General features: G+C 34.6%; 1 protein-coding gene across 3 annotated transcripts in view; it reads right to left on the reverse strand.

The window, feature by feature from the left end:
• Positions 1 to 23,930, reverse strand: part of Zfyve9 (zinc finger FYVE-type containing 9) — a 172,902-nt gene that overhangs the window by 65,084 nt on the left and 83,888 nt on the right. For 2 of the 3 annotated variants that reach the window (XM_004869243.4, XM_087214722.1), the window contains exons 5-10: positions 14,868 to 14,967; positions 12,069 to 12,245; positions 10,345 to 10,514; positions 4,612 to 4,732; positions 2,960 to 3,082; positions 1,431 to 1,586 (exon numbers count right to left, since the gene is read on the reverse strand). In XM_004869243.4, coding sequence (XP_004869300.2) covers positions 1,431 to 1,586; positions 2,960 to 3,082; positions 4,612 to 4,732; positions 10,345 to 10,514; positions 12,069 to 12,245; positions 14,868 to 14,967 — 847 coding nt within the window. The remainder of the gene's footprint in view (positions 1 to 1,430; positions 1,587 to 2,959; positions 3,083 to 4,611; positions 4,733 to 10,344; positions 10,515 to 12,068; positions 12,246 to 14,867; positions 14,968 to 23,930) is intronic. The other variant, XM_004869244.4, reaches the window with a different exon arrangement.

Here is a 23,930-nt window from a genome sequence, read left to right on the forward strand (position 1 = left end):
GAGAAAAGTGAAAGTTTCAGGTAATTTCTGAAAATCAATTCTGCTTCGGGTATTATATGGCCTAGAGGAAGGATCTAGATGACTTTAAATTAACCTATATATTTTGGAACTGACAAGAGTAAATACCAAAATATACTTCGTAGGTATAATGTGATCAGTATCACACAAGAGTACAACTAAATCATCACAGAGATTAAGACATAAAGGCACAGTTTTTATGAATAAACTATAATCACATTAAAACGCAATTTTATGTCCTGCTTTTGTACTTATTTCTAAAATATTTTCCATAATATTATTATATTGTTTTCATAAACATTATTTTAAAAGCCTAAAAAAGTTCCAAAAAGGATACATATATCTAATAAGTATAACACAGTTAAACTTTTTTTTACCTATAGCTGGATATTTAGGTTGCTTCTCAATTTTTGTGTTAAATTTAGGCCACAACAAATACATTATGTCCAAAAGTACATTTTATATTTTATTTTACTTTGGTACTGGGGATCGAACTCAGGACCTCACACTTGCCAGGCAGGTGTTGGGTCACTGAGCTAAATCCCTGGCCCCTACATTTTATATTTTAGACAATGTCTTTGGCATATAATCTCACAAGGGGAATTACTATATTAAGAATATCTGAATGATCTATGTTTTTAATATATTTATAAAACATTATCAAATAATACATGAAAATAGTATTTTAATCATCCATAGTAACCTCTCCAAACCCTCTTCCTAAGAGGTCTCTTTTATCATTTATTTGGTTAAATTCCTATACTTTTACTACTCATTCCCTATTTATTAAATATAGATACGATTTAATGGATTTTTAGCATAAATGAGAATTTAGTTCAATTACACCACTTCTTACCATTTTCTGCTAAATCAGGTGGTTTGTCATTTCAAAAAATACACTATAAATACATTTCTTCCTTTCTGAACTTTAGTATTCTTCACATTAATATCTTTAGCCTTCTTCAATTTCTAATAGCTATGCCTTTACTTTTACAGTTATAGTTAATATCTACAATTTATTTTGAACTCATAAAAAATTATCTGAATTGTTTCTGAAATGTGCATATTAGTGTTTATATTGTAATTATATAAAGCACTGAAGATTATGATTATGACTAAGTTATGATTATATTCCCTTCCACCAGATACAAACTCAAAGGAAAAATTCTTACATGAAGGTCAATAGATTCACTTATAACTTTGATTTCAGCCTTTGTAAAACAACAAGAACCACACCAGGTAAAGTATTAAAATATATAATTTCCTCGAACCATAGCAATTTCTACTGTTCCACTTCTATCAAAGTTTAATGATCTAATTATAAATCTAATGCTATTACAATATCTTACATATGAGCTCAAAATTTTGTATTAGCTACTAAAGATACAAGTGAAGTCATAAGGTATTCCCACCTGCCAAAGCATCTCGATAAAGCTGCACAAAGTGATTAAAGATGTCTTTTGGCAAACACTTCTCATCTGGTAGACACTGTAGAAGAACGACTATTTCAGACTGACCCACTGCATGCATTCCCTTAGTTGTGAAACACCAGCACTTCCTATTCACATCTAAAAATGGAATAAAAATAGAAAAGTGTAGACATTCTTCTAAATCCTTACGCTTAAATGTATACAAATCTATGTTACAACAAAGAATAAAACAGGTCATACTGAGTCTGTATAATTCAACTGAACAAAGAATTATTACAGAAAAGAAAGCATGTCAACATCTCTAGCTCTTTTCTCAACACTTAGAAAAACAATCAGAAGGAATATAAAATAATGGTGAGAAAAAATACACTTAAACTTTTAACTTCTATTATTAAAAGGTGTAATTATTATAATAATCAACATTCTATTAATAAAAAAATAGACCATAAAGATTACATGCTAGTTTTCTTTCTTTTTTTTTTTTTTCTGGTACTGGGGTTCGAACTTAAGTCCTTGTGCTTGTGAGTCAGGAGGCAGAACCACTGAGCTAAATCCACGGCCCAGTTTTCTACTTTCATACCAAAAAAAAAAACTTAAATAAGGGAAATAATTACTTATGCAATATCAGAAATAACAATAAAAGCCAGTATTATAGCTTTGGCTTCAGGTTGTGGCCTAAAGGAAATACATATTACGGATATTTATTAAATTTATTCTATGACTAAAAGATACTAGGTAGCCCTTTCTGAAAGAAAATTCTAGGTAATCAACAACATTGACTTTACTTAGTTTTATGCTGTTACAAGTGGTAAAAAGCAGGCTTCTCTAGAGTGTTTACTTCTACTTCACTTGAAGGCTATGAAAGGTCCAAAAAGTGCAAGCCATACATTGTCAAAAATAATGTTCAATCCTTGAAACTTTTATCATTTATACCCTCAAACAGTGGAATCCTCAAAGGAAATAAAAAGGATTCAAATAAAATTATGCATACTACCTTTATATAAAAACTAATAAAATACCTTTCTTTCATTTTGAAAATTTTTACTTTTTGTATCTAAATAGGAAATGTCCAATTCAACTATATTAAGATGGTATCAATTTCACTCTCAAATAAGGTTCTGCACTATAACTAAGGTTTCTGGAATTAAAAGCCAGTATGTACATTGTTTGGCTCCCTGTATAATTTATTCACTTTTGGTTATTCTGGATGTGAGCTATGACTTAGCATTCCGTCATCTCAAGAACTTAACTCAGATCAGTTCAAGATTTGTGTGACTTTACGCCATGGAGAATTCACATATTTCATCCTGGTAACTATAAAGGCAAGAGTTTCAGTTAGTCCCATGGTTGTTCTCTGGGACATATCATATATATCAAGTTCTTCAGGACCCATGTAAGATGCAGCTTTACTTAAAAATGTTTGTGTGTAATAAATTTGAAAGCTTTATTTACTATATATGAGTCTATAATTTAATTCAATTTTAATTAAAACAAATAAATTTCTAACTTACAATTTACAATTTTAACCACTGACAACAAATTTGCATTTAAGACAAATACAAGTGGGTCAGGGCCACCATCTTCCAATTGCTGCATTACTGATATCTGTGATGGTTTCTCTTCCACAGCATAGTCTATAAGGAGAGAAAACATTGCAATAGATTGGTGAAAGGGAAAAATGAGAAAGAAATTTGATGGACAAGGGGCTGATTATTCACAGGAAAAAGATAAGCATTTGATTTATAGACATATTGAACTGAGGTCTTGGTTTGTACCTGTTGTCCTAGCACCTTCTCTTACTCTGAGAAAGGAACCTGCTGGTTTGGATGATACTGAGTTTACTCTATTTTTAGACCTCTCCCCAAGTGGTTTGTGGCAAATCTAAAGATGAACCCTTTATTAAGCAAAAATTTCCAGCTCACATAACAATAATGTCATATAATAAGTGTACTAAGACCAATATTTGAAATAACCCAACGTAAACAAAAAAGTGATAATATACTAAAGTTACCTCTGGAAGGATGTTAAGGAATTGGAAGAAAAGAGATCCATTTTTATTCTGTACTCTTGTGTACTGTCTAAAATTGTTGACCATTAAAAATCTAGACTTTAAAGACTTCACTCAGAATATAGAAGTATCACAAGTACATGGTTCATAAAATAACTCTTCTATGAATCCATAAAACAATATATAATAATACCTATGTTTAAAAAGGTAACTGGTAATAATATGCAAGATAAAATAAAGGAGAGAGAGTGTGAGGTTAAAGAGATTAGGTAAAAGACTAAGACAAAGAAGAAAAGAGAGTACTAATAAGTTTTCTCCTGAAAATGAACTAACTGAATGCTGACCTGTATATATCAACAATAAATTTTCCCAAAGTTAAAAATTATTTTGACTGGATAATAATTGTACCTCTCACCAGAATGCCCCCAAAAACATACATACAAACATATTTATACATACAAACATACATATTACATGCATTATATATCTATGTATAATTTTTGCAGCACTGAAAATCAAACTCAAGGCCTAACACGCTAAAAATATTCTTAACAGTAAAACTGATATTTAAGTGTTCATTACATTTATTATATGTATCTTTCTGAATGTACGTTATTTCAAAACAGAAAGCTAAAATTAATGCTCTGAGTGTATCAGGGTGAGCCAATTCTAAAACCACAAGCAACTCTTCAGAGTATTGTGTTCTTTGAAATATAAAGAAAAAACTTCTAACAAACTACATTTATAATTAATATCACTCCCCAAAATAAAATGACATCAAAAATAAAAACATAAACATCTGCTATAAAATAGTACACATTTTGTTTTGTTCTGTTTTTGTTTCTTTGAGACAGGGTCTCACTATGTAGTTGAGGCTGGCCTAGAACTCATTATGTAGCCCAGTCTGGCCTCAAACACTCGGTGATCCTCCGGCCTCAGCTTCCCAAGTGCTGGGATTCCAAGCATACACTATCATGCTTGGCCTGGCTGCTATAAAATAACCAGTAATATTGTTTCCATGGCTTTGAGATAGTTGCTTTTTTTTTTGGACAGGAGACAGAGGGTTAACTCTCAAATTCTGTGTCCCTCTCTTAATCAGAAGGCAACATCTGGCAAATACAATTACCCTTACTTAAATGTACAAACTCTACATACCTCCTTTTACACCAGTGGAGATAAGAATGGGAGGAAGGCCATCTTCAGGAATAAGATTCATTGCACTTCCAACAGGACTTCCAACCTGAGTTATATTCCCAGAGAACAAAGAAATATCCACCTAGGAAAAGCAAATCAGCAAAGCAAGCATTACAGGGTACGAGCTTTTGGTAGAATATTCCCATACCACAAATGGGAATTTAAATGAAAAATTGAAAGTCATACTTTTGTTTGTTTTTGGTTTTTTTTGAGACTAGGTCTCGCTATGTAGCCCAGGCTGGCCTCGAACTCACAGTGAGTTCCCTCCCAAGTGCTGAGATTGCAAACATGACACACTCATCTGAAATTTATACTTTTTGAAAGACAGCTCAAGATAATTAAAATATCCATACAGCTTTATTCATAATAAAAAACTAGAAATAATCCTAATGTCCACCAATAGGGAAACAGATAAATTATAGCATATCCATACAATAGAATACTACTTAGTAATAGAAAAAATTAATTTTTTGCCAGGTATGGTAGTGGATGCCTGTAATCCAGCACTTGGGAGGCTGAGGCAGAAGAATCACAAAGAGTTTGAGGCCAGACTGGGCTACATAGTGAGTTCAAGGCCATCCTGAACTACATAGCAAGATTCTTTCAAAAAATGGGTTTTTTTGGTGCACACAACCAAGATAAATCTTGAAAATATTAGGCTGAGTTTATAAAGTTAAACCCAAAAAATTATATATTTTCATTTATATGAAATTCAAGAACAGGCAAAGATAATCTATGGCAGTGATAGCTAACCTTTCAGAGCTTTCAATGATACAAACAGCCTGCTGTGGCATACATGCCATAAGTTCACCACCACTGATGTATGGTAAGAGTAGTCAGAATAATGGTTACCTGGCTGGGAAGGGGCAAGTATTGACAGAAAAAGTGCATAAAGTGAGCCCTCTGCAGTGGTTTTGTCTCTTCAGCTACGAGTTAGCTTCATATAGCTATAAATGTAAATTACATATGTGTATGTATGTCTGTATGAAAAATACACTTCAACAGATGGTGTTACCCTCATATGAGGGACCGTAGAAGATGCTGTATATCATAGAAAACCCACTACACTGCTGGCTCTTAGAAAAGAAATTGAAAATGCATGTGTAGCAATCCCAAAGACCAAGGTTATTCAAGGAGCAGTTCACCATACTAACAAACATCTGGAAGCTAACGGCCACCATTGTGAGCACCTCTGGTAATTACAGCAGTCAAAAGTATTGTATGAATCTCATGATGTCTGAATAAATTTAGTATAAAGTATTTATACAAGTTTTTCTTTTTCCTGACACATGTACACATTTTTTGGCGGACTCTCCACGTATCAACTTGTCTCTAAAATGTTAATCCTCTTTAAGCACTTAAAAGCACTGAAAAATATTAAAGGTATTTTAAAAAAATATGTCCATGTCTTGCCATACTCCGATCTGTACTATGTATAATTTAGGACTACAAGATTTTAGTGAGTTTTTGCTAAAATTTTCCAGGGTGGCCAATATGGCATCATATAAAAAGAGATTTGGCAATTTTTATTAACAAACCACTATTGGGCCGGGGATTTAGCTCAGTGGTTTTGCCACCTGCCTTGCAAGTGCAAGGACCCAAGTTCGATCCCCAGCACCAAAAAAAACAAACCACTATTAATTGATTTGAAGGCCTGGTGTAGGAAATAAAGTAATTGATTCCATCTGCTATTTAATAATAAATAAATCTACCTTTTAATATTAAATGAAGTGGTCATCTGGTATCTATCTTAATTCCTTCTATAAAAAGTGATTTACTCCATTTATTAGGTATCTATTAAGTGCCAAGCACTCTACTAAGCCTTCAAAATGAGAAAAAATATATTCCAGTCTCGCCTTACAGAGTTTGTTTTTCATCAATTTACCAAATAAATATTAAAACAGAGGTTGGGCTGGGGATTTAGCTCAGTGGTTTTGTTGCCTGGTGCGCAAGCGCAAGGACCCGAGTTCAATCCCCGGTACCCAAAAAACCCCCCCAAAAACCAAAAAAAACCCACAGGTGAACAATGTAAAAGCAGAGAAATAAAAATTTACCTGGTTTAGTTCATTTTGTTTCCCTATATCATTCATTCACTAGAGAATTTATTTTAAAATATTTATGTGTAAGAACCTATCATATAGCCTGCTGCACAAGCACAAGGACCCAAGTTCGATCCCTGGTACCAAAAAAAAAAGAACCTATCATATAAAGAGACATAAAAGAAAAAAATCGTCATCATGTAAGTCCCATATTTATATCTGGTTCAGGAAAGAATTGTCGAAGAACAGTAAAATCATTAGCTGAAAGATTATTGGGGAACAGGATATTCAGAGTCTCATATGACCCTTCATATTATTTATTAAAAAGGTACTCGCGCAACGGAGAAACATAGTAGACATCTTCTTAACCTATTATCAAACTGATAACTTCTTGATATGATCCACTAAGAAATGAACACCCCTTCTGTAGTATTATTACTGCCAAAAAAATTTTAGTCTTAAGCTAATCATAAGAAAAAAAATGAGATATCAATCCCTGATACCCCCCCAAAAAAAGAAAAAATGAGATAAATACTAATTGAGAACATTAATCAAAACATGGGCCAAATACTTCAACAAAGACAAAAAAAAAGTAGAAAAACTGTTCAAGATTAAAGAAAACCTAAGAAACAGGACAACTAAATTTAACTGTAATCCTTGATGGGATCTTGATTTTTAAAAAGACAGATTTTATTTAATTGGAAATTTGTGTGAGCACACACACACATAAATGAAAGCTATAAAGAACATTATTGAGAAAACTGGGGAACTCTGAATATGGATTATACATTAGACATCAGAATTATATGTTAAATTTCCTCCTCATGTGATCACTGTGGTAAAATGACTTGTTAAGAGACAATAAAGTACCAAGTGGTGAAGTGAGACTAATTTTCAAATGGAAGGAAGGGAGGGAGGGAGGGAGGGAGGGGGAGGAAGAGGAAAGGAGGAAGGAAGGAAGGAAGAAGGAAAGAAGGGAGGAAGGGAAGAAAGGAAAGAAAATATATGTGTCTATATCTGAAGTGGTACAGTAAATGACAAAATGGTAACAGTTTGTGAATACAGGTATAGAGTTTCACTATACTATTCTTCCAATCTTTCTGTGGGTTTAAAATGTTTTCCAACTAAACAGTTAAGGAAAAGAAGAAAGATTTCCTTAAAAAAGTCATAGCAGAGATACAAAGAAAGATAAAGCATAGTTTTGGCTCTCACCCTCTGCAGCCATAGGGAAAAAAAGTACCCTCAAAATAAAAATAGACTTAGAATATAATGTCTCTTTGAACAGGAAATTCAGCTCCGTATGTGCTATGGTTTGGATGTAGTTTGAGTGTCCCACTCAAGGCTTTATATGCTAAAACTGAATCCCAATGTGAGGTATTTAAGAGGGTAGAAACAATCCATGGCACTCAGAAGTGGGGCCTTTGGAAAGTGATTAAGATTAAAGTCACTAGGGCAGAGGCCCCATGATTAAATTCTGGTGGCTTTATGAGAAGAGATAACCAAAGGTGCATACACACACGCATGCACTTGTGTTCTTAGCCTCTTGCCACGTAATGCCCTCCACTCCTTGGGACTCAGGCCTTTACTATAAGCAGCCCCTTGCCATTGGACCTCTTTTCATTAACACTTACCCAGTCTGTGGCATTGTGCTATTAACAACAGAAAACAGTCATAGTATGTCAATAAATCTAATCTTTTTTTTTTTTGGTACCGGGGATCGAACTCGGGTCCTTGCGCTTGCGCAGCAGGCGGCGAAACCACTGAGCTAAATCCCCAGCCCAATAAATCTAATCTTAACATGGAACTTTAAATAAAATTAAGTCCACAAATAATAGTGATAATATTTTTTTCATTGTTTATTGGTACATTTTAGGTATATAATAGTTACATTCATCACTGGGAACTTGTACCTTTACATGAGGTAATTTTTTTTAAATTACCAAATATATAAATAATTTGCAAAAAAAATTCTATAAAAACTTCAGAAGAACTTTATCCAATCCCGACATAAATTATGGATTCTGGGACATCATGCTATGTCAGTGAAGGTTCAGTTGTAACAAATGTGCCACTCTGGCAACTGATATTGATAATGGAAAATCTATGCATGTGGGGGGATAGGAGGTTTATGAGAACTCTCTATCATCCTCTCAATTTTGCTATGAACCTAAAACTCTTCTTTTTAAAGAAAAGCCTTTTATTTGGGGGGGGGGGTGTACTGGGGATTGAACCCAGGACCTTTGCACTGAGTTACATCCCTGGTTTTTTCATTTTTATTTTGAGACAGAGTCACCATAAGTTATTAAATTGCCCAGGTTGGGCTCCAGCTTGTGATCCTTCCACCTCAGCCTCCCAGAATGCTGGGAGGATTATAGGTATGTGCCATCATGCCAGGCTAAAAATAGTCTTTAAAAGAAAACTATCCCTACACTTTTACCCTTTTATTTAAAATTAAAAAGATGGACACACATTTAATTGAACCTTATGGCCTTATAATCTTGAGTAGCAAATTTAAGGGAGCAACCAGTAATAAACAGAAAAGGACTCACTGTATAAAAGATCCCATGTGTATCCTTTCTAATTTTGGTTCTAGGTAGCTCTGTTCTCTCACCGACACCAAAAGTCATTCGTATTTGTCCTCTTCTAAATATTAGACTATGCTGGGTGTGGTGACATACATCCCAATACTTGGGAAGCTGAGGCAGTTAGAGGCTGTAAGTTAAGAGGCTAGCCTGGGTTACATTATGAGTTCAACACCACCCTGAGCTACATAACAAGATGCTGTCTCAAAAAACCAAACCAAGCCAAGCCAAATGAAAAAAACTAGGCTCTGGGCTACATGTGAGTTCAACATCAGCCTGAACTGCAAAGAAAGCCTGTATCAAAAAACCAAGCCAAAGTAGGCTCTAAAGGAGAATCTCATTACCCTCAAATCATAACTGGAACTTCTACAAAGATGAAAATGAAAGGACAGTATGAGCCAGTTTCTTTACATAATTATATAGGCTTTCTACTCATTAAGCCAATGGTTTATTAACTTATTCAAACTTTGTAATCCTTTGTAAAAAATTTTAAATGGAAGCAAACAGGTCAAACAAAAAAAAATAGTACATGGGCCGGGGATTTAGCTCAGTGGTTCTGCCGCCTGCCTCGCAAGTGCAAGGACCCGAGTTCGATCCCTGGTACCAAAAAAAAAAAAAAAAAAAAAAAAATAGTAGAGATGATTAGGTTGAAGAGAAAGGAAAAGGGTAGTTGTTCCTTAGCCATCTTTCTACTGCCCCACCCTTCCTCACCATGCACTCCCAAGAGGCCACCACAGAACTTGGGGAACATGATTTGGAAACAAATATAACAAGGGGCCAGAATGTCATTCACCCTGACCTCCAGCTACAGCGGCAGCCTGAGTTCATCTGAGAAAAACCTCCATGAAAATCTTTCTCCTGAAAATACTTCCCAAATACAGAGCAAACAAGAACATCTGATTTTGCCACATTACTTACTCCTATAAATATCTCTAAATGTTTGCTCCGTGCTACACTGTATACAAAAACAACAGAGTTCCACCCAAAAGTCACTTAATTTAGCAAAAGGCAATAGAGAGGCAGCACAGTGTAAAGTAAGTACTCACTTCTAGTTGCCCTTCTGTTTTTCTTACCTCTGCTGGTAGAGGACTGGTAGCTACTGGCTTGACTGGGTCATGTGACACAGCCAGGGTTCCTGTAGAGGAAGTTCCATTCATTGTTAATTTGGCTGCATCAGCAACTTCTCCATTGGGCAAGATCCCATCAGCAAACCAAACTCTTCTCTGCTCTCTGGGCTGAGCCACTTGAGGGGCCAGAAAAATACAACAGGCATCAATGTGACATTGGGAGGATTTCTAATATCAAAGAAGAGAAGGTCACCAATTCCAGATGTACACGGAAATCATTATTTAGCATCTTAACAATTAGAAATATTTTAATAAAATACATACTTAAATATATAATTTTTTTCCAAAACTTATATGCAAAGATCTAAAATACTTTTCTTTAAAATATTACAACTTTTTAACCACACACTGCCCTGCATCAGTGATAGTGAAACTAAGGAAAATGTTTTAAGTGACTAGAAAATAAATTCATAGCAGGGAAAAAAAAGTCTAGCAATAGAAATCCACATCTCCTAAAAGTCTGAGGTTTCCACAGAAATTAAATATCTGCAAAAGTGATACGGTATTTTTAAAGGACAAGAGATGCTCTGAAGAATGTTGAAGAATTATTAATAAAGGAAGATTTGGCACAGATATGTAAGAATTAGGCAGCAAACTGACCAGACCTTTGGCTAAAGTACAACTGAAGAAGAAAAAGACTGATCTGGCAGTATAAAAGTAGTCTGTATTTTAGTAAAAGGACAGGGGAAAGCTGGAAAATTAAGTCTGATGAAATGATCTTTTTAAATCCAGTCTTGGATATCAGTCAAAACAAAGAGAGATTAGGGAAGAATAACAAAAATGACAAATGAAGTAAAGAGAATAAAGATTTTAAGAAAGAAAGACTGAACTCACAAAAATGCAAGGAGTGTCACTGAGGAATGATCTGAAAAGAGGGGAAAATAAGGAAGAGTACAATAATCTTAATAGACAATCTTGATCTTCAAAAGGGGAGGAGGGCCATTTAGCAAAGGGAAGGGACTATTACTAATGAAAAGACATAAAATTAATGAAAGAAGACTGACTAGTTATCAAGGGAAAAATTCTGACAAGATCATTTAAGGAAATATACATGATTGTTATTTTTACTATTCATAATTCCTTGAACTTTACAAAGTGCCTTTCATCTAAAAGGTAGTACTCTAAAATAGTCTATAAATTCCTACCTGTCATATGATATAATTAAAGTCCTAGATTTTAAAGTATATGTTCCTAAAATGATATTTTCATATTTTTATAATGGATAGGTTAAAAATCAGAAGAGAAAATAACAATGGATATTCTGTAAAGCAATAGTAGAATGGGCTGGTCAGAAAGAAGAAGTCTCATTTTCATCACTTAGTAAACTCCTACAAAGAAAATTAAGGTAAGCATGGAGCTAAGATTTTACAAGCTGATTGCAAATTCTGTAAGTTGTTTCAAGGATAAGCAGTGCAATTATTCCATTTTTAAGCTGGAAAGGAGACTGGCATGTTTTCATGCTCCAAATTGGAACACTAGGCAACAAAATTTTTATTTTGTACTTGCCCAGATATAGTCTTGACACACTTCTCACCTTGTTCTTCCACTTAATAACCACCCAAAGGGACTTATCTGCAGTATTTTAAAGACTTGTGCTGTAAAGTCACATCAGCACCTTTTCAGAGGAACTGGGTGAGGAAAAAGAGAGAGAATAGCACATGATCCCCTACCTTCTGTTCCAGGGTGCTTTAAAACTCCCACAGGTACCATCACAGTGGGAGGTGGAGAGCTCAGGGCTCCTGAGGCCTGAGCTTGCTGCAAGGGAGGGATAGTAGAACAGTATTCAGCAGGATTGTTAGGGTTAGGGCTCTGGCTTGAGGCACTCATCATGTTCTCCCAGGCTTGAGCTAAAGCAAATACAGACACAATCAATGTGAATGGATTGCAAAATATGGACATCAAGACCTCCACAATATTGGATAAATAATGTAGCTCCTCATTAGTACTCATAGTATGTCTCTCTTCCAGCTAGTGAAGGTGTTAAGGAAATAGGTGATTTTATTCAATAAAGGAGACCGTTTAGCTAAGTAAACTATTTCATTGGAGCAAGTAAAAATTACATGATATTTATTTTAAAAATAATTACATTATACTTCTGATACAGACTGAGTAAATCAGTCTGAGTTAAAAAACAAGGCAACATGGCCTTTTGAAAGGAGATCATATATTTCTTTAACAGGAAGTAAACCAACATCAACTTTAAGGATTTGCAACTGGGATAGCCATTAGGAATTTTCCGGTTTCTTTTGATAGTTAATGCATTTTATAAATGTCTATCAAAATCTGGGGCAAAAATAATAACTTTATTATATGATTTTTAGTTTTACTCCTAGATTTTCAGACTCTTAGTTGAGATAAAAACTCATCTGAAAACTTCAGAAGCCTAAAGCTCAGGAGAACAGATCTCAATATTTTTATGAATTCTGCTTTCATGTTATCATTACCCTACAGAAAAATATTTAGCAATAACAACCATTTCACATCTTTAGTGTGTCTCAAAAGCATAGAACCCATTTGAACATGAAAATGTGCCAATATAAATGTGATCAACCAGTATGAACGATCACAAATACATTAAGATTCTATATACCCTATAGTTTTACTAACTAAATATTGACATATCTACTGTTGTCTTTAAAAGTAAACAGGATGAAAAGTGCCATAGAAATGAACTATATCAAATTTTATTTTTGAGTTTCAGGTAATATTATATACCGAGGAATAGAAACCACTCAGTTTTTGAGCAACTTCTCAAAAATCTGAACATCAAGAATGATCCACAAGATTTTGAATATTTACTGTCTCCAAACTGCAAGACAAGGCTAGTAACAAAAGCTGTGTTTTTTTTGAAAGCACTGGCAGAAGAGGGGAGGAAGAGAAAAGGAGAAAGGGAAAAGAGATAGGGAACACTGAAAAGCATCAAATTAAACATTCAGAAAAAGACCAGGCTAAGCCATGCAAGAGGAAAGACGCTGGAAAAACCAGAAGTAGATTACCTTAGGATCCCGTTAAGGGCCTCCTTGGCTTAACAAAAAGTAGTCCATATGAATCCTCTGCCATTTCTTTCATCTTTAGCTATGCCAAGTTTAAAAAGTTGAAAGACCTCATCAAATAAAAGAGGTATTAGGTATTGTACTTAAACAGCATGCTCTTGTCTGTGGATATGTGTCCAAAAATAAAAGCAGTAAAATAAAAATCAATTGAGCACCTGAGTGGAATAACCACCATCTAAAAAGTGACCCTTAAGAGTAAATGATTGACATTTGATCAAAAGTATAAGAATTCAGAAATGGGAGGAAACTGGGTGAATTAGATTAGAACAGATCAGATTAACTGACATGCAATAGGTTAATAAGCCAGCAACAGGAAAACATCACTATGAGCAATGCAGACAGACAGAGCAAGAGGGATCTCAGAGCAGGTGAGTTTCAGCCTGGAAGAGGCATACCATCCAGGCACAGGCAGCACTGGTGTCTAGGTTTGACATTTGATGTCTATTAGTAATTGTTTTGGTGAGTATACAAAGACATATTCAAAATGAAAATACCATATACATCCTGATCCATTTTATTCTGTATCTTTACAAGAATATTCAGGGAGCCTTTTTTTTTTTTTAAAACTAAAATGTCCTTGAAATCAATTTCCGGTCCCACAAAAGTTGAACAATGAATATGTTTTATTTACCTTCCCCTGGCCATGTTATTTCACTACATAGCAACTAAATTCAAAACCATTATCCTTATAACAAATCTAAATAAGAACTAAAGAACTAAAGAGATAGAAGATAAAAAGTGCAGTTACCAAAATAAAATTAAAAAGTGCAGTTTTCTACTTGATCCTAGGTACTACAATTTTTTTTGTTTTGTTTTTTGGTACCAGGGATCAAACTCAGGACCTTGCACTTGCGAGGCAGGTGCCAGAACCACTGAGCTAAATCCCTGGCCCTACAATATTTATTTTTATGAAACTGAAAAGAAACATAGTGTTGTCAAGAATGCATTCTGGGCTAGGGTGTAGTTCAGTGGTAACCTAGGATGCACAAGGCCCTGGATTCAATCTCGCACCAGGATTAAAAAAAAAAAGTATTCTAAATTATTAAGGTGTTCCCTAGAAAGAGACACCTTCTCTGGAAAGGAAAACTTCGGCCCAATTTTAGTATATCACCAGGTGGTCAACAGCACCCCATCTCCACCCCATCTCCACCCCTCTAGTTACTTCACATGAACATTAATAGCTACATAGCACCATATTTCCAAAGAACTTTATGTCTCCCACAAACCTTACCTAGCTTTAGCATTCATTCAATTAGGCACAAAAATTCTGAAATGCTAAGCCACTCTCAAAACATGAATATTAAGCTCAATATTTTTAAAGTTATGATATGTGAGGTAAAACTTATAAAAGTAGCCTTTTCATAGAGATTTTTTGCTGTTTAAATGACTATGACATCAACATGTTTTAATACTTACCATTCATTAGCACTGAATGGCAGATTACACACACTCTAGCTTCCTTTCTGTCCATGTATAACAGTTTACATTTCAGGCTACAGCAAGAAGCACAGAAAACCTGTGGTGAAAAAGAACATTCTAAACTTACTAGTATCACAGCATAAAGGAAGCAAAACAATACTGACCAGTGCTGACTGACAAAGAGCTGTATTAGACTACGATACTAAAAACTTCAAAAGAAAATGCAGTTCAGACCAGGTGTGAAGGTGCATATCTGTAATCCCACCTACTCAGGAGGCTTGAAACAAGAGGATTCCAAGTTCAAAGCTAGCCTCAGCAATTTAGCAAGAATCTGTTCCAAAGTAAGATATTTTCCATCAGGATGGGAACATAGCTCAGTGGTACATTGCTTGCCTAGCAGATATGAGACCCTGGGTTCAATTCTCAGTACAAGAAGAGAAAAAAAAAAAAGAAGTCATCAGGAAGCTGCACAATCAGGACATGAGGGAAATTGAGCTGTGACATCTGGCACCTCATTGATCACCAGGTTTGATTTTGGTGATCTGGATGGCTAAGCAGGTGTTCCCTGCCCCCTCACCACTCCATGTGCATCCCTCCCTAAGCTTTGAGGCTATTTGCTTGGTTGAAGAGGAGGACCACCCCTGATAGAGGAGAAGCATTTCCCAGTCAAGGGTATACAAGTAGCTGTACTCCCCTGCTAGAACCTCCAAATCAGCTCTCAAGGAAGCTGCACAATTCATAAGGAAGAGTGAGATTTACAAATCTGTCAACAATACAGAAATCAATAAATTCTGCAGAAAATAAAAATCTTGGCTTAACTCACACAGCAAGGGAAAACAGATCAAAACATTTGAGTGACCCTTAGACAAATTTCTATGCACAATCACATAACACGGGCATTTAAAGATAGTTTGCATGTGCTATTTCTGTTTGGAAAGGAACTACAGCAGGATAAAATGAACAAAGATTGGAATTTCTGAGTTTTAACTTATTTTTCTACAAATCTTATGTGTAGAATAATAACCAAACCAGCTGTTTTCACTGTTTGCTAAGAAGGGATCAAAATATACCGCTCAATCATAAAAATAAGAACAGCTCCAGATACAAGAAATCAAAGCAGGCAACCAAAATCAGACATGCTACGTTTCAGAACCTCATTTTTACCTTCTGGGCTTAATTGAATCATATTTCCTTCTCCTCTCCACACTATTCATTAATAATTTCCTCGGGTTCCTGTTAAGATTTAATATTTATTTGCTTGACGATTCTTTAGTATTTTATCACATAGAACTTCATATAGGAAGAAAACTTTTTAGTAGAATAAATTCTACTTCTCCAGCTTTTATGGCCACGAGGTATCCTATATGTTACAAAGCTGAACCAAGTGATAGAAAGCCATATCAAAGTTAATATTAGATGATCATCTTCCCCCCTACTTGGTAAAAACACCTAGATACTATGGTTGTTAATTTAGTTTTCAATGGGCTTTATGTTCTCTAAACAACTCTTTTTTTTTGGTACTGGGGATCGAACTTGGGACCTTGCGCTTGTGAGGCAGGCAGTGGAACCACTGAGCTAAATCTCCAACCCTCTAAACAGCTCTTAACATGTAGGGAGAAGAGAAGATAGGGTACCCTTAGTTTCTATAGAAAGAAATTGAGTTTAGATGGTTAAATGACTTGATCAAGTTTACAGCAAACTAGATAAACACTAGTGATTCTATTTATTTTGCATGCTTCACTTAACCTCAAAAATTCTATGAAAACACTGATTTACAATACAGTGGAGTGACAAGTGTCATGGTCTGAATGTTTGTGCCCCTTCAAAATACATATTTTAAATTCCTAACCCCTAAAGTATGGTATTATGCAGAGGGGCCTTTGGTGAGGGTGATTAGGTCATGATCCTCATGACCATGATTAGCATCCTTACAAAAGACACCTGAGAGAAATCCCTTGGCCTTCCAATGAGATTGGAGTGACACAGTGTCAATGAAAATCATCTAAGTACCTTCTTCCAAGTTCTCTAAGCTAGAAGCTTAGAGTCATAAAGTTAATTTTAGAAATAAAAAGAATTACACATTTTTTCTTTTTTCTTTTTTTTTTTTTGCAGTACTGAGGATAGAACTCAGGAACTTGTGCCTGCCAGGCAGGTACAGAATTACATATTTTCACAGTTGAAATTATTACACTGTGGAAATATCTTACTATATACCAAATTCCAAACATGTACTAATCAAAAATAAATTTAAAAAGAGACTAAGTCATTGTCCTACACTTTCTCACAATCTGGATTTCACTGATTGTTTCCTTGTGATGTTTAATGTGTTTAACTCTGTAGTTCCTATAAATTGTTAGATACAGAAATTTTAGTTTTAGTTATAGTTTAGTTATAGGTTTTAGTTTACTTTTTTGGCAAGAATAGATCCTGAATTATTTTAAACTGAATATTAAGAACCACTATAAGAATAAAACAAGAAAAACAACCAAAATTCACCAGTTAAAATTAATTGTTTTTTACTTTCAATACTCCCTTAAGAACTACTTGTTTGTATACCCAAGAATAATTTTTATAATTATAAACAAAGCATAAATTTGCATTCTATTTTAATGTCATAATATTTTTCATACTGTCTTATAATAATTATTTTCATGGCTGAATCAAATGTACATATTATAGTCAGTTTAGCATTATCCAAGTTTGGACACGAATTATTTTAAATGTATCTACTATCCTAAGTAACACCAAACTGAACACCTTTCTGTTTACAGCTCGTTTTTTCAGAATTCTTCACCCAAAAGGAATTATTACCTCAAAGAATTAACACACATGGCTTTCTAAATATAAATATGGTAGTATCAACTTAATATCCCCTGTATTGAGTATTATCAACATTTTCACATTTTCTATTTTTGTTATATAGGAATTTTTAAATTTCTATCCAAAAATAAATTTAAATATATCACCACTATTTTTTAACCCATTTAAACTTTTTTCCCCTACTACTGGGAAGTGAACCCAGGGCCTTAACACTTAGCTACATGCTCACTCCTTTTTATTTGTATTCTGAGACAAGGTCTTGGCTGAGTTGCCTAGCCTGGGCTCAAACTTGGAATCCTCTTGCCCCAGTGTGGTATAAGGAATTGCTATAGACATGTGCCACTGCACCTGGCTTAAACATTTCTTTTTGCCCATTTATACACTGAAAATATGATGACTTTAACAACTTGCATGCATGATTTATATGGGAAAGATACTTTGCCAGTTGACAAGCTATAACCAAATTCTGATTTGTTCTGTCAGAGGAAGCACTGATTTAAAACTCAAAATCTTACTGTGTGTGTTTCAACTAATTCTCTTCTGGTTTAAACAATTATGACCAACATAGACTAATGGACAAATTTCTAAAAATACAAAACGTATCAAAAATGAATGAGGAATAGAAAATCTGAATAAACCTATAACTAATAAGGCGATTGAATAAGTAATCAAAATCTCTCAACAAAGAAGTCCTAGGTAAGATAGTTTCATTGGTAAATTCTGCTACCATTTAGAGAACTAATACCAATCATTCTCAAACTCTTCCAAAAAACTGAGGAAGTGGAAACACTTCCTCAGTCTATGAAACTGCCATTGCCTTGATACTTTCAAAGCCAGATAAATAAATCTGGAATTGTAGCACAAGAGTAAAGAATATGATTAGCATGCTCCAGGCCCTGGGCTCTACGCCTAGCACCAAAAAACAAAACAAAAAACCCAATAGGAAAACACAATATTCGCTTATGAATATTGATTTTTACATACTAGCAAACTAAATTCATCAGAATATTAAAATTATTGTATACCATGACCAAGTGACATTATGTTTTTTCATTTTGCTTAAGGCTTGGCACAAGCAGTTTTGATCCTGATATCAGAAGATGAATCAATGTAACATGCCCCATTAACAATGAAACAAAAAAACCATTTGATCATTTCAATTGATAAAAGAAAAAGCTTGTAACAAAATTGAACATTTTCATAATTTAAAAAAACTACTGGGCCGGGGATTTAGCTCAGTGGTTTTGACACCTCCTTTGCAAGTGCAAGGACCCAAGTTCGATCCCGGTACCAAAAAAACCCCCCAAAAAACCAAACAAATAAAAAAACTACTCACAAAATGTATAATAGATTATATGAGGCAAAAAAGGTCCAAAAGGGGAGGAGAAGTGGGAGGGGTAGGGGAAAGGAATAAATATGAAAAAGGAAAAAATGGAAACAAAGTCTTTGTAAACAGAAAGGGGTGGAGGGGTTGAAGGGAGGGCAGGGGAATGGGGGGAAAAATAACAACCAAGATATATCATGTGAAAGTACAAATTCCCAATGATGAATGTCATCATATTGTATACCTAACACATACCAATAAACTTAATGAATAAAAAAATGCAGAAAAAAACCTACTCAATAAACTAGTAATAGAAGAAACCAAAACATAATAAATAGCATACTTTAAAAACCCATAGGCAACATCATATGAAATGGTAAAAGACTACTTTCCCTTTAAGATATGAACAAGATACAAATATGTTATTTTGCTGTATCTATTTAACATACTATCAGAAGTTTAGCCAGGGTAATTAAAAAAACAAAAGGTATTCAAATTGAAAATTATGTCTGTTCATAGATGATAGGAGCCTGTACTGTAGAAAATCATAAAAGTAGCACAAAAAAGTATTCGAATAAAAAACTCAGAAAAGCTACAGGATTCAAAATCAACATGAAAAATCAGTTGTGCTTCTGTACATCAATAATGAAACAACCCAAAAATGAAAACAGGATAACAACTGCATTTATAGTAGCATCAAAAAGAATTATATACTTAGGAACTAACCAAGGAGATGGACTTGTAGTACAGTAAAAACTACAAAATTGCCAGAAGTAATTAAAAGAAGATATAAATAAATGCAAAGACATCCTATGTTCATGAATTAGAAAACCTAATATGGTTAAAATGTCAATACTATTGTTGTAGTCAGGGTTTTGACAAGGAAATACATTTAATACAGGACACATAATTTATAGTATTATTTTATGATATTTAGCTAAAAAGTCAAATATGGAGGAGTGCAAGAGATTAGCCACACACTAGAGGCCTAAAGAATCCAGCCAAGGGCCTGGATCCCACAGCAATGTCCCACACAAGTCCAGCTAAAGGCTTAGAGACCAAGGCACTGTCCTCCTGAGTCCAGCCAGTGCCCTAGAGTCCACCGCAGTGTCTCATGCTTGTCTGTATTGAGGATCTGCACCCAAAAAGCCCAAAGGCCAGTGGTGGAAGCCAGAAAACCTACACTAGCGGGATGAAAGATTTGTGCCACGAGGCTGAGGGATCTACATTAGAGCCAGGTAGTGATGTTCACAGTGAAGATCAGAGCTCCCCTGATGAAAACAGGAGCCATACCCACCGACACCAAGGCCCTGAGCTCCTCCTCCGACGAGAACAGCCTACTTTGCATCAGGAAAACCAACCACAGCAAGCTTCTCCTAGACAATCAACAGGGCAAGATCTTCCCCTCCAGTTCTCTTTTTATTGGTAACAATCTTCAGGTGGATCCTCCACGCCTAGACCATGCTGATTCAGTTCAGCTGGGCATTACAAGTTGCCCATTAGCCAATCCACCACAATGCCCCTCTGCTATGCTGCCAACTATAAACTGAAACTTTTACAAACTGTAAGCTAAAATAAACCTTTCCTCCTTTAACTTTTGGGTGTCAGGTATTTTGTCCAAGCAATGAGAAAGTGACTACGACAAAGTTCTGACCAGAATGTCCCATCAAGTTCAGCTTATAGCATTCTAGGTCTGCATTTCCAGACCTTTCCAAACTCCTCCTACAAACCTTTTCAAAGGTTTCTGAACCATATGGTCAAGCAGCATCACAGTAATAATCTCACTTCTCTGGAACCAAAATCTGTCTCCCTTTCTCTTTGCTGGGATAAAATACAGTGGTACCTTGGTTCAAATGCTTTTGTTTGGGAACAATTTGGTTTGCAAACAGAAGCATTTGATAAAATTGTTTTTGTTTGTGAACTATGCATTAAGTAATGAACACAACCACAGCCATCTTTCCTGCACAAATGTGGCCATCTTTTCCAGAATCGTAGAACAGCTAAGTCTGCATCAGGAGAACCAAGGTGATCCTAGAAAAACAGCCCACGATCTTTTCCTCCAGTTCTCTTTTTATGGCTATTGGCAATGATCCTCAGGTGGGTCTTCCATGCCCAGACCACCCTGATTCAGTTCAGCTGGGTGTTAGAAGTTGACCATTAGTTAATCTACCACAACTATCTAAAGTGATTTAGTTTCAAAACAATCCTTATTAAAATTCCAATAATATTTTTTGCAGAAATAAAAAAATCCTTTAATTCCTATGGAATCTCAAGGAACTTTGAAGAGTTAAAAAAACTGAAACAAAGAACAAAGTTGGCATTGCCTTGATTACTGTAGCTTTAGAGGAAGTCTTAAAATTAGGTATTAAATGTCTTCCAACACTGTTATTTTTTTTTTACTTTTCTATGTTCTTTTACTCCTACATAACTTTTAAATTTCAATATCCAATTCTTCATTTATAACAAGTATACATAATCCTGAATTTTTATATATACCTTGTTTTCTAATCCTGCTAAATTCAAATACAAGTTCTAGGGCCTCCTAGAGATTTCTTAGTATTTTTTCTGTAAATGATCATTTCATCTACATATGAAGATTTTACTTCTACCTTGCCAATCCTATGCTATTTGTTTATTTTTATTGCCAGGCTATTTTGGTTTGGGCCTATGTTTCAAAGTTTAATGGACAGATAAAAAGTAGGCATATCTCCCCTTGTTCCCCACCTTAGGGAGAAAGCATTGTATCTTTTCCATTCATATAAGGCGTTTTTGCTGTAAGTATGTAGTACATGTCTTTAATCTGTTGAGAAGGTTCTGTTTTACTTCTAGACTCCTGATAGCTTTTACCATGAACAGCTGTAGAATTTAGTCCAATACTTTTTCTGCAACTACTGATAGGATCATATGGCTTTTTCCTTTCTTCTGTTAAAATGATGACTTATGGGGATGGATCTTCAACGCTGAACCAACATTGCCATCCCTATAATAAAACTACTTTCTACATACTGCCAGATCTGACTTCTAATAGACTGTTTTGTTAAACAAATTTTTATCTATGTTCATATTTTTTTCTTCTATTATCTTTATCCAGTTTTAGTATTAGCCCAATGCTGATTTCCTAAAATGAGGGGAGAAGTATTCCTTTTTTCTGCTTTAAATGTTTGATATAATTTATCAGTTAAAATGTATATGAGTCTGTTGCTGTCATATAGGTAGGTTTTCAAGCTAGGAATATACTTTCTTTAATAGGTGCTATTCAAATTTTATATTCCTTCCAAAGTCAGTTTCATTAATTTGTCTTCCAAAGTACTTCATAGAAGTTGTCAAATTTATTTCAAAAAAGATTTTTGTAATATGCTTTCTATATCCTTTTAAATTCTGTAAAATTTGTGGTAATGTCCTCTAAATCTTGATGTTGTAATTTAAAAAATGTATAATTGATACTGTGTAATAGGAAGAAAAGGTCTAAAGGGGTAGGGGAAGGGAAAGGTAGGGGAAAGGGAAGAAGGGAAAAGAAAAAATATGAGAAAAGGAAAAAAATGCAAACAAAGTCTTTGTAAATAGGGAAGGGTGGAGGGGGTGAAGGGAGGGCAGGGAAGGGGAAAAAAATAAGAACCAAGATTCATCATGTAAAGATATAAGATCCCAATGATGAATGTAACTGTATTGTATACCTAAAATGTACCAATAAACAATGGAAAAAAAAAAAGAACAAAGTTGGCAAACTCATACTCTGATTTCAAAAAAGTCTACAAAGACGCAATAACCCAAACAATGTAGAACTAGTATTAAGACCAAAGAAATAGAGCCCAGAAATAAACTCTTACATATATAGTCAAACAATATTTTTACAAGAGTGCCAAGATCATTCAATGGGGAAAGGACAATCTTTCCAAAAAATTCTGTTAGGAAAACTGGAATCCATATTCCAAAGAACGAAACTAGAATCTTATAATGCATACAAAACTAACAAGATGGATCAAAGACTTAATTGTAAGCACTGAAACTAAAAAAAAAAAAAAAAAATCTAGAGGAAAATATAAGGGGGAAAGCTTCAAGACACAGTATTTGAAAATGATTTCTTGGATATGACCCCAAGGGCACAGGCAACAAAAGAAGAAACAGAAAAACTAGACTTTATTAAGATTAAAAACTATGGTGTATCAATGAATAAAAGAATAGTAGAGGGCAAAAATCTACAGAATGGGAGAAAATATTTGCAAATATAGTATTTGATAAGGGGTTGACAGCCAGAATATATACAAACTTCCAGAACTCAACAACAAAGTAGAGTTCTTTAAAACTGGGCAAAAGACTTCAACAGACATTTCTCCAAAGAAGATACACAAATGACCAATAAGGACGTGAAAAGATGTTCAATATCATTAATCATCAGGGAAATGCAAATTAAAATCACAATGAGGTACCACTTCACACTCATATTAAGTATGGCTACTATCAAAAAAACAAAAAACAAGTGTTGACAAGGATGTGGAAAAACTGGAACCCTTGTATAGTGTCTTTAGGAATGAAAAGTTGTGCAAATGCTATGGGAAAACATGGTAATTCTTTTAAAAATTAAACACAGAATTAACATATAATCCAGCAATACCACTTTGGAAGATAGTTTGACAGTTTCTTATAAAGAGAAATATAAGCTGAGTATGGTGGTGCATGCCTGTAATTCCAGCACTCTGGGAGGCTGAGGCAAGCGGACTGCAAGTTTGAGCCCAGCCTGGGCAATTTAGTAAGACTGTCTCAAAATAAAAAAGGGATGGCAATGCAGCTCAGGGGTGGTGGTGGGGGGGGGTGAGTGATAAAGCAATCCTGTTTTTAGATATTTAAAAAAATGAGATAAAAATTATGTTTACATAAAAACCTGCACGGATAATGAAAATGGAACTCAATGGGAAAAG

The sequence above is a fragment of the Heterocephalus glaber genome, unplaced genomic scaffold, assembly GCF_053883595.1.
Source record: "Heterocephalus glaber isolate CG9 unplaced genomic scaffold, H.glaber_assembly_v1.0 deba00001451, whole genome shotgun sequence".
Lineage (NCBI taxonomy): Eukaryota > Metazoa > Chordata > Mammalia > Rodentia > Bathyergidae > Heterocephalus > Heterocephalus glaber.